We start from the raw sequence: 12,032 nt of genomic DNA, 5'->3' as shown, positions 1-12,032 counted from the left end.
GCCCACTGCCTCCCACTTAACCCTTTCCTTTTCTTTTGTGTGGCACACAGCAAACAGAGGGATTGCTCAGAAACTGAACATACTACAGGCAATTGGGGAGAATTCACCATGATTTATAGGAGTTGTGGGTATTGGGATGTATAGATTTATAGGAGTTGTACTTCATCTACATCCAGAACACACTATGATCAATTTGGACCAAACTTGGCATGCATACTTGAGATGCCCAAATTTGAATACTGGTGTGTTTTGAGGGGAATTGGTCTGGACTTTTCGGAGTTGTAGGTTCTGGGATTTATATTTCACCTGCAATCAATGAACTCCAAAATAGATGGAATTACACCAAGCATGGCACACAGAGGCCCCATGACCAGCAAAAAATACTGGAGGTCTTTGGGGAAATTTCACCTTGATTTTTTTGGGGTGGGGGTGTTGTAGTTCATGTATATCCAGAGAGCACTGTGAACCCAAACACCAATGAATCTGGACCGAACTTGGCACACACACCTGATATGCAGAAATTTGATTACTAGAGGGGTTTGGGGAGAACTGATCTTCCTTCCTGGGAGTTGTAGTTCACCCACAACTGGAGAAACTGTGACCTCCACTGATGATGGATCTGGACCAAACTTGGCACCCCAAACCCCCATGACTAACTCAAACTACTGAAGGGGTTTGTGGGGACTAACTCACCATAGTGGGAGTTGTAGTTACCCTACAGCGAGAGAGCACACTGAACCCTACCGATAATGCATCTAGAGCAAACTTGCTCAATATAACAAACTTTAAGTACTGATGGAGTTTTTTGGGTTAACCAGGCATGATGTCATTTATAGTTCACCCACAACCTTATGGATTTTATACAATTAAAAACTGAGTTTTCAAATAACCCAGGCAATGCCGGGTACCTGAGCTAGTATGCAATAAAGCATAATATATATGGTGTTAAAAGATTACTGCCTCAGTCCTGACTCTACTACATGAACCCCTTATATGAGCTAACGACTCATTCATTTCAATGGATAAGTTCCATGCATGGTTCCTCAATTGAACCAAACTGGGAGGCTAGTGTAATCTGATGAACAGGAGTCTCAGGACTTACAAAGTATTATGTAGAAACAGTCTTATTGAATCAAGTAAATGTGTTGAACCATAGCTTTTAAAGATATCCAGGTGATATCCACTGGGGCTGGTTCCTCATAGACACCAACAATTGTACATGCTGAATTACCATGATATACAACAGCATAGTAAAAGGGGGTCCCTAATATATAAAATGACACAGTCAACATTTCCTTTTTTGATTTAGAGGTGTGGGGCAATCTGTTCAAGTTGTGTATAGTCGGATCCATGGATGAAGAATCAATTGATATAAAGAGTCAACTTGGTGTGTGTACTATATATCAGTTGTTCTCTTTTCGAACATTATGAGCTGGGCCCTGATAAATACATAATTTTAATATTACCAATAAGTCACTACAGTTCAAGAAAAGAATTGAAACATTTGGCTAGAATCTAAAAAAATACATAGTTATCTACAATTCTAAGGGAGGGCAACCCACGTGACTGGTTTGCCTTCCAATAGCTCACCACTATTCATTGTTGGCTTAGCAAAAAAAATAGGCGTTTCAATCTTCCATGCCACAAACTTCTTTTAAACTACTTTCAAAGTTGGATAGAAGTATTATTTTCAAAATCTCAACTGACAAGATGGGTACAAGTCTTCAGATGGACCTTTGCAAATCAAAGATTGTGACTTGTCAAGGTACTTGCTAATTAGAAGGGAAGACTGAAATATATTATTTGACTTTGACCAAATGTGGCCTTTATCACTGAGCTAACACAGCGTAAAAGAGAAACAAGAAAATTGGGTACAATTCAGCAAATTACAAAATGTACTAAACCTTAATGATAAAGTTGCATGGATGTCACTTGGACTTAAATTATACGTAACCATCTCATTTCGCTGTGTTTACAATAAATTTGTCATGAGTAGCTTTTGCATGATTGTGCCCACTGCCTTTAATCCATACTTTACATTTCAAGATTGTATTGCCACAGCAATTGTAATATTAACAGAACATTCAAATACAGCTACATTTCAAAACGTCCTTAAAATAAAAAGATAATGTTTGGTCTGTACAAACAAATGATTATGGTACATTACAAGTATTGGTTGTTTCCATTTCAAACAGAGCATCACCTAAAGAAATTAAACACTTCTCATTGGCGTTTTAAATATTATAATTCTAAAATACAGACTGAAACCTTGCAATTCTATGTATACATATGAGGTACACATAAGAACCTCATATAAAAACAGTTGAAGTGGTCACAAATGCTGTTAATGTGACTTGACTACATACTTAGTTGAAGAGGCAAGTTGCTTTTACACATCAGAGCTTGCTGTTCAGCTGTCCAACTAGCTTCAACAACAGAAATTTAAAGAATTCCACAGTTGTCTCAAGATTACAATACAAACTATAAAAATAAAACAGGATCAACAGTGTTTGATCCCATTCTACCGGAATTGTTAGCTATACAGATGGTTTATTCAATACCACCATTCTGAGAACCAAAGCAAGGAACTGCATGATAGGATCATTCAAAGAAATGAGTGTAATCGCTGAAATGAATTTCAGAGCATTCTGTTACTACCATAAACTGGCTGATTTTATTTATATTGATGTGTTGACGAAGGCTTTCATGGCTGGAATCACTGGGTTGCTGTGAGTTTTCCAGCTGTATGGCCATGTTCCAGAAGCAAAATAATACAATTTATTTGCATTATTTCCATTGCCCATTATTGGTCAACTCAACTGTACCAATGACTGAACTACCTAAAGAAAGTAAAGGTTTCTGCTTGACATTAAGTCTAGTCATGTCCGATTCTGGAGGGTGTTGCTCATCTCCATTTCTAAACTGAAGAGCCGATGTTGTCCATAGACACCTCCAAGGTCACATGGCTAGCATGACTGCATGGAGCACCATTGCCTTCCCACCGAAGCGATACCTATTGATCGACACAAATTAGCATGTTTTCGAATTACTAGGTTGGGAGAAGCTGGGGCTATCAGTGGGAGCTCACCCCATTCCCGGATTTGAACTGGTCAGCAAGTTCAGCAGCTCAGCACTTAAACCCGCTGTGCCACCGGGGGCTTCGTATGAATAAAACTACCTACATATGAATAGAAAAGTATGAACAATATATATGAATTTACATAGGGGGGCACATATGTGGAAAGCAGAAGAGTGAGTTGTTGCCTCCAAAAAATGCCATGGCAACTTATAACCATGGATACCAGCTGGTTCAAGTTGTGACCTGTGGGTTTGCTGTGATTGTTTTACCACAATCAGTTACTTCTGAAAATATTCAGGTCTGCGACTTGATCCTTTTTAACAAAAACTGGGAGAGAATACTGGGAAACAGAATGTTGGTGGAAAGGAAAAGAGATTTAAAAGATTGGCTTAAAGCTAACCTCACAAACTATGGCATAGACACCAAGAACTGGAAAGCCCTGGCCCTTGAGCACTCTAACTGGAGGTCAACTGTGACCTGTAGTGCTGTGGAATTCAAAGAGGCACGAATGGAGGGCAAAAGGGAAAAACATGCCAAGAGGAAGGCGTGACAAGTCAACCTGACCGGGACCGCATTCCACCTGGAAACTGATGCCCTCACTGTGGAAGAACATGCGGGTCAAGAATAGGGCTCCACAGTCACCTGCGTACCCACCACCAAGACACTACACTTGGAAAGCCATCATACTCAGAGAATCAGTGATCTCCTAAATAGGTAAATATATGTTCTCTTCAGTCTTTTTATAAAATAAATTGCTATTTTAGAGAAAGTGATTATTACTACTGTAATGACAAACTTGGAAAGGAGCAATTTCCCAGAAGTGTTAGTGTGGATACCTATATATTAGTCCAACTTTGATGCGTATAGCTGCCATTTTACCTTGCAACTAATTTTTTCAACAAAAAACTCCATATATAAATACATTAGTATTCATACATATTTATACAGAACACAGCACTACGAATATTAAGGGATGCAGTGCCTACTCTATAATTGTCTCTAAAGAGAGAAAAAGAATAAGTGTTATTAAATATATATGTGTGTGTATGTAAAAACACTCGTTTAAAATTTAATAGTAATAGAACCACCGCAGTTCAGAGTGTTCATGAAACTGAACCAGCTCCATGATATAGTATAAACAACAAAATGCACAAAAGACCATTATAAAAATGCTATGCATACTAAAGGATCCTGTTGATTATGTCTGGTCACAGTTTGTTCTTCACAAAGGATATTTGTGTCCATAATTCAGAATTCAGGATGCCTTTATCACATACATTTAAGAGTTCGATGATAGTTAATTACAATCTTCAGTGCAAGTTGGCACTCGTTTTTTCCGGACAGAAAATGTTCTTTGTTTAGATGCCAGTCCTTTGGGATTTCACAAAGACAAGGGAGAAGAATGAATCCACCCAATACCTGTCCTGGCTAAGAGGCACTGACAATAAAGTATGTTCTCTTTGTCAGTCTGTCTGTATCACTAGTGGTCTTGGGAGCACGGGCCTTTCCTCAAGCTCACATCATCCAATCCAATTTCGCCAGTTTGGCCTTTTCCTCTCTGTCCTTTGAAAGTTACCTAGAAGGGGGGGGGGATGATAAGTAGTAAAACAGAGAGTCAATTACATGATAAAAAGTATAGCACTGCTTTTGAGAATTCCCATCACAAATTCTGATCCTTGCCCGGATATGTAGGGCTATTGGAGATGCATTGGGCACCTTTGTAGTCTTGCCTACTCTCAAAGAAGACACCTAGAGGTTGCAATCCAACATCTTCTCAATGTTGTGTAAATATCCACATACAACAATTCATTCTGCAGATACTATGCATCCCTCATGCAATGAAGAAGCCTTGTGCACCACACATCAATGACTATGTGCTGTTACACAATGTGCAATGCACAATACATAAGGCTCAACTGTAATCTATATAAATAAAAATGTAATGTTCGTTAGTAGGATTAACGTAACTCAAAAACCACTGGACGAATTGACATCAAATTTGAACACAAGACATGTATCAGGCCAACAAGTAACCATCACTCATAAAAACACTGAAAAGCACAGCAGAAGAGACTTAAAAAGCCAGAAAAACCCAAAACATTACAACGCATATGCAAAACCACATATATAAACACAAACACACATATATACACATATACACAAATATATACACACACATACAAACACACAAAACACATATACACAGACTGGGTCGCAGCAACGCATGGAAGGGGATGGCTAGTGCACAATAAAAAGGTAAATGTTTTCCCTTGACATTAAGTCTAGTCGTGTCTGACTCTGGGGGTGGTGCTCATCTCCACTTCTAAGTTGAAGAGCCAGCATTGTCTGTGCCGGCCACAAGGTCATGTGGCCGGCACAACTGCATGCAGCACCATTATCTTCCCACCAAAGTGGTACCTATTGAACTACTCACATTTGTATGCTTTTGAACTGCTAGGTTGGCAGAAGCTAGGGTGAACAGCAGGAGCTCATCCCGCTTCCCGGATTCAAACTGCTAATCTTTTGGTCAGCAAGTTCAGCAACTCAGTGGCTTAACCTACTGCACCACCAGGGGCCCCAAAGCATGGGCCCTGGATCCAGTTGGCATACCCCCTCCCACAATTTTGAAGGGGGGAGCATCCAGTGGCTTATCAGGGGTGTGGTGGGACTGCAGTCCCAGCATGGAACCAGTTGGCAAATCAGGTATGGGTAAACCCAGGCCCGGGGGGCAGATGTAGCCCCTTGGGCTCTTTTCTCAGGCCCTCCTCTCTCTCACCACCCTATCTTTCCTTATCTCTTTACTTCCTCCTTCCCTCCCTCCCTCCCTTTCATCCATCCATCCTTCCACATTTTGTCTTTCCCTCCCTTTTGTCCTTCCTTCCTTTTCTTTTTCCTTCCTTCTTCCCTTCCTTCCCTCTTTCTCATTCCATCCTTCCTTTCCACTCTTTTGTCCTCTCTCCTTTGTTCTTTTCTCCCTCTACTTCTTTCTCCTTCCTCCCGTCCCTTTTGTCTTTCTTTCCTTCTCTCTTTCCTTTATCCTTACCTTTTTTTTCCACCCTTCCACCCTTCTCTTCATCCCTTCCTTCCTTCTCTTTCCCTTTCTCCTTCCCTTCTTTCCATCCTTTCCTTCCACCCGTTCATCTTTCCCTCCTTCCTTCCTCTTTGTTCTTCCTTCCTTCCCTCTTTCCTTCCTCCTTTCCTCTTTCCCTCTTTCTCCTTTCATCCTTCCCTTTTGTCCTTCCTTCTCTCTTTCCTTCCTCCTCCCCCCTTCCTTCCTTCCATCACCGGACAGTCAGTCCTCCTGGCAGGGAGTGCTAGCATGCGGCCCTCAAGTTAGAAAGTTTGCCCATGCCTGTAGTAAATGGTTGCATCCCTGGGCATAATTAGTGACATCAGTCACCAACAGGCTAATTCATGATCCAGGATCCATGCATGGCAGTCAACCCTGTTATCATTCATAACCAATAAACAACTTGGGACCTTTTGTTATCCCAACACTGTGTGTTTGTTTTCTTTCTGGTGGGATGGGGTGGTTGCCCCTGCTCGTGCAACTACTTTATATCTCCCCAAAGGTTGATTATTTAGTGCTTTCAAAGAAAGCTTGCCAGCTACCATCATCTACTAAGTCATAAAACTATCAAGTCTGATTTTAAATATGTCTGTGCCTTTTGTTCCACGATAGCAGCATCTGGAGGCACTCTATTTCAAGGAGACTTCCACCCTACAAAAATGAATTATTCCAAACAGTGAATTGCTTGGAAGCCACGTTTGAAGTATGACAGAAACGTTGTTATCTACAGCAGATCTGTGAGACTGGGCAACACATGGGCCACAGGCAGCCATGTGTGCCTGTTAAAATCTAACCCCCCCCCCCCCCCAAATTCATAAAGATTAAAATATGAAGAGAGCTGAAAGAATACATAAATATAAGGGAACTCTCAATTGCTTATGCATTCACTTTATACACTTCAGGGCTCATCCAAGCAATGACTGTTGGTGCCAACATGAATGAGATATTCACTGGAGAGCTCCCATACTTCCCTGTGACCAAAATTGGAAACTGTAACTTAAGCAAAACCAGGAAACAGGATATAATAGGAAAACATGTCTCTTGAAGAAAGTCGATACATTCTAAAAGTTAATCTAGGGGCAAATCAAAGCTATTTCATTGAGGATTCTTTTTAAGTTATTCCAGGCATGAGAGAAGAAAAGCATTTAAGATATGAATCCAAATTAAATTAAGCATTGTTAAAGTCACTTGAAATAAAGATCTGGAACATTATGTTGCATTCTAGCTCTCTTCCTGAGAGCTCAGAAGCCTTTACCCCACACAGAATGGACAGTCTCAGTCCAAGTTGCACAAATGAATTAAATTCAGATCTTGACCCTTTGTGTTGTCCAGCAAATTACATTTCCTATTATAATTTGGACATATCCTGCTATGTGTGTTCTGTAGTTAGCCATGTTACACATGTTGTTGTTCAGGGTTTTTTTTTCCAATTTATGGCAAACCTATCATACGATTTTCAAGGGGCTGAAAATGTGTGCCATACTCAAGGTTACCCAGTATGTTTCTATTACAGAGTGGAGAATTGAACCCTTGTCTCCAGAGTCATAATCCAACTCTCAAGCCAAACCTGGGAGTAAGTCCCATTGAACCCAATAGAATCTATGGTTGGCATCCCATTGGCAAGATACATGTGCATAAAGTGCCCTATGTATGTGGGACAAATGTTTGCCACATTGCAATAGAGCAGTGGTTCTCAACCTGTGGGCCCCCAAATGTTTTGACCTTCAACTCCCAGAAATCTCGGCCAGTTTACCAGCTGTTAGGATTTCTGTGAGTTGAAGGCCAAAACATCTGGGAACCCACAGGTTGAAAACCACTGCAATAGATGGATTCTGCTAATGATTCATAGAATCATAGAATCAAAGAGTTGGAAGAGACCTCATGGGCCATCCAGTCCAACCCCCTGCCAAGAAGCAGGAATGTTGCATTCAAATCACCCCTGACAGATGACCATCCAGCCTCTGTTTAAAAGCTTCAAAGGAAGGAGCCTCCACCACACTCCAGGGCAGAGAGTTCCACTGCTGAACAACTCTCACAGTCAGGAAGTTCTTCCTCATGTTCAGATGGAATCTCCTCTCTTGTAGTTTGAAGCCATTGTTCTGCGTCCTAGTCTCCAGGGAAGCAGAAAACAAGCTTGCTCCCTCCTCCCTGTGGCTTCCTCTCACATATTTATACATGGCTATCATATCTCCTCTCAGCCTTCTCTTCTTCAGGCTAAACATGCCCAGCTCCTTAAGCTGCTCCTCATAGGGCTTGTTCTCCAGACCCTTGATCATTTTAGTCGCCCTCCTCTAGACACATTCCAGCTTGTCAATATCTCTCTTGAATTGTGGTGCCCAGAATTGGACACAATATTCCAGGTGTGGTCTAACCAAAGTAGAATAGAGCGGTAGCATTACTTCCCTAGATCTAGACACTATGCTCCTCTTGATGCAGGCCAAAATCCCATTGTTTTTTTTGTTTGTTTTTTTTTGCTAATGATGGCAGAATGAAGTTGCACATACAGCAATGTTTTGTGCTGCAGTACTGCACTACACACTGTACTAATTCTAATCTAGTAATCTACTAAAGATCTAATCTACTCATAATTGTTATTGGCCTTCACTGTACAATATTGCTATTGTGCATAGGGGTTGCATAGTGATAATGGGAGTGTATCTCTGTATGTAGATATTTATAGTAAACTGAGAGAATGTTGGATTTCGGCCTATCTCTGATTTGACATACGATTTCACTGGGAAAGGTGTAATGTTGGGTAAGGATAACAATGCATACTTCAGATTTAACAGAGTAGTTTTTGCCATATGTCACAGATAAAGGTGCAGAGCACAAGGTGATTTTAAAAGAATTATCTTACATTAACTACCCAAGGACCAGAGAGATTCAAAATTGCCAATTCAATTATAAATGTAATAAATTAACTTGTTTAGAAATTAATGGAGGATTATATTCAACCCAGGAACAGAACCACACAAATGCTTCCTCTTTCTTCCATTCCCTCCATCTCAGAACTATACTCACACTTTTGATACCAGATCCTTGCAATGTTAATTGTGTTTGTCTCCAACCATGACCATTATTCCTTCCCCAGACTGCTGGTCCATGAACGCCAGTCTTTCGTACGAAGACCTGAAGGAAACCAGAATGCATCCCAGACACTTTATGCCTGAAGGAAAGGCAGAGATCTTCTGATGGAGCTAAACGTCCAAGTGGAAGGACCAAACGGGCAACTCGTCCTGGTTTTCCTTTTGGTTCAGAAATAGATAAATACTGCCCACCTGCATTTGTTTGTTTGTTTTTAAGAAGGAAAACAACAGAAAAACATTTTCAAAATAGTCATAGAATTCTGAATTTAGGAAGCTACATTAAAAATCTTAAATTATAAGATGGGATCCTGCATTGGAAAATATATATCTTCTACATAACTAAGCCTCCATAAAAGTGATACATCCCGCTCAATGACTTTTTAAGTGACAGAGAACTCTAGCAGGGGAGAGTGAACTGCGTAGGAGACAAAGCAACATTTTGCAGTCAACTAGTAATCTAGTAAAGATCTAATCTACTCGTAATCTACTCATAATCGTAAATTGTTGTTTTCCAGCTCTGTTGAGAATAGGCATGATCAAAATATTTGAAGTCTGTTGGGCAATAAACATAACTATATAAAATATTTTAATAGACACTGGCATGGATCTTAAAAACACAAATAGTTCAATTGCATCTCCCCCTACAAACCAGTGGGGGGTCTAAAATCTGCTGGGGAGGCCCTCCTCTCACTCCTGCCACCGTCCCAAGCACAGTTGGTGGGGATGAGGGGGAGGGCGACTCTGGAACGCCCTCCCCAGAGAGATAAGACAAGCCCTGACACTGTCCTCCTTCCACAGAGACCTGAAAACTTGGTGGTTCCAGCAAGTCTTTGGAAATGATTAGTTCCAGACCCTTCCCTGGCCATCAGCTAGGACCCTGCCCTGCACTTTATCCATCACCCGAGCCCTATGCTACTTTGTTGCACTGGCCCTTTGCCCAGCCCTCTCATAGCTAACTAGGTCCACTTTGTAATTCCTGGCCATTGGTAATTGAATTTCTGTTGATAGTGAAATATTGATATTGGTTTTTAAATGTTTGTGATTGCTTTTTTATAGGATTTATGTTTATGTTTTATAATGTCTATTTTGTATGGTTTTGTTTCATTCGGAAGTTGAATGTTTTGCCTATGTTGGAAACCAACCTGAGTCCTCTTGGGGAGATAGAGAGGTATACCAATAAAGTATTATTATTATTATTATTATTATTATTATTATTATTATACAAAAGCACAGTAGGTCACAGCAAACGAGATCTATATGTTGGATTTCATATCACAAAATCACAAGTCGAACACTTCCCAAGCGTCTAGGACTGTGTGATGTAGTTGTGATGTAGTTTTGAATGATGCGCGCAGATCCAAGTAAGGTGGCCTTTATTATTATTATTATTATTATTATTATTATTATTATTATTATTACTACTACTACTACTACAGAAGGGGAAAAAGAAAAAGAGAACCTGTTGTACAATTAGCAGAAGATTTCTGGTATGGAAAGCACAGCTTTTAAAAGCCAAATGGAGTAGCATATGAACACTAGGTCTTGAGGAAGAGCTTTTGGACACCAAAAAGATTTTCTGCATTTAGGTCAATATATAGGCCACTATTCTACAACAGCCTGAGCCATGATGGATGGGCAATTTTGGGAGCCATAGTGCAAAGAACAAAACAAAAATAATTTTTCCAAGTTTTGAGCCCTTCCACAGGTAGCAATCTAATAATGGATTCAAGTCACTCAGCTGACATTAAAATGTCAATAAAATAAAATAACAGAAAATAAAGTGAATAAATGAATTACAATTCTTTAGATGATTTTCCATTGTTTAAGCTAAAATGTTCACACATCATTTCCAAGGGGAAGAAAGAGAAAATATTTAATTGAAATTGTGGCTTTAGGTGTCTGGACATATTCACGCATCCTAGAAAGTCAGTTGCACCAACTTCAGAGAGATGTTCTCTTTCTCTCATATATGTACATAAGATTATTATTATTATAGGCTATTTATATGCAACCCCCCCCCCCATAACCCTACCAACCTCAGTTAAATGTGCATCTACAGTATAGAATAATTTCAGTTTGACCCCACTTTAACTGCAATTGTTCAATGCTATAGAGTTGGAGTTTTGCAAAGTCTTTAGCTTTCTCTGCCATATAGTGTTAGTGCCTCACCAATTTAATACTACTATGACACTACAACTTTGAGTCTTATCTTGTAGTTGCTCGATTATTTAGGAGTGGGTCGACAGGCCAGTAGGCCATGATGCCTTGTATTCATATATGGTTTTACTGTATGTGTATGTTTTGTATGTTTTGCATGTTTTGATATGGTCAAAATTGACTAATCAATAAAGAATTGTTGTTGTTGTTGAGTCTTATCAGTTAAAGTAGTATCAAACTTCATTAATTCTACAGTGTACATTCATCCTAAGGTTCCAGTGGTCTCCAATGTGCCCTTCCTTTGCTGCCATGAAGGCGGAGTAGAGCTTTGTTCTTAGAAAGGTATCTGTTCAAAATGCTAAATGAAAACCAGAGAACTGGCACCATTTAGAAGAGACAAAATCAGAAAGGCATGCTATATGAATATTCCCCCCCCCCCCCACAAATCCTTTCATGTATAGGATCAGAACTCTGATAAATAATCCTTTGTGCCATATAAATATCTTATCACTAGGATAACGAGTATTTCCTTATTTTTTGATCTCATTTTATTAACCATTTCAAAGTTGGAAATATTCCCTGAGGGATTTCCTTATTTTGATCTCCTTTTGTTAAACGTTTCAAAACTGAAAATATTTCC

At 39.8% G+C, this 12,032-nt stretch overlaps 1 protein-coding gene across 8 annotated transcripts in view; it reads right to left on the bottom strand.

Annotated features, from left to right (window-relative positions):
* Positions 1–1,438: 1,438 nt before the first annotated feature.
* The window catches only part of NPNT (nephronectin), a 72,994-nt gene continuing 62,400 nt past the window's right edge, over positions 1,439–12,032 (bottom strand). For all 8 annotated transcript variants that reach the window (XM_060779128.2, XM_060779129.2, XM_060779131.2 and 5 more), the window contains 2 exons: positions 9,171–9,427; positions 1,439–4,655 (listed from right to left, as the gene is read on the bottom strand). In XM_060779128.2, coding sequence (XP_060635111.2) covers positions 4,560–4,655; positions 9,171–9,427 — 353 coding nt within the window. In that variant the 3' untranslated portion in view covers positions 1,439–4,559. The remainder of the gene's footprint in view (positions 4,656–9,170; positions 9,428–12,032) is intronic.

The sequence above is a fragment of the Anolis sagrei genome, chromosome 5, assembly GCF_037176765.1.
Source record: "Anolis sagrei isolate rAnoSag1 chromosome 5, rAnoSag1.mat, whole genome shotgun sequence".
Taxonomy (NCBI): Eukaryota; Metazoa; Chordata; class Lepidosauria; order Squamata; family Dactyloidae; genus Anolis; species Anolis sagrei.
The sequence above is the reverse complement of the archived record's forward strand: the minus strand, read 5'-3'. Positions and strand labels throughout refer to the sequence as shown.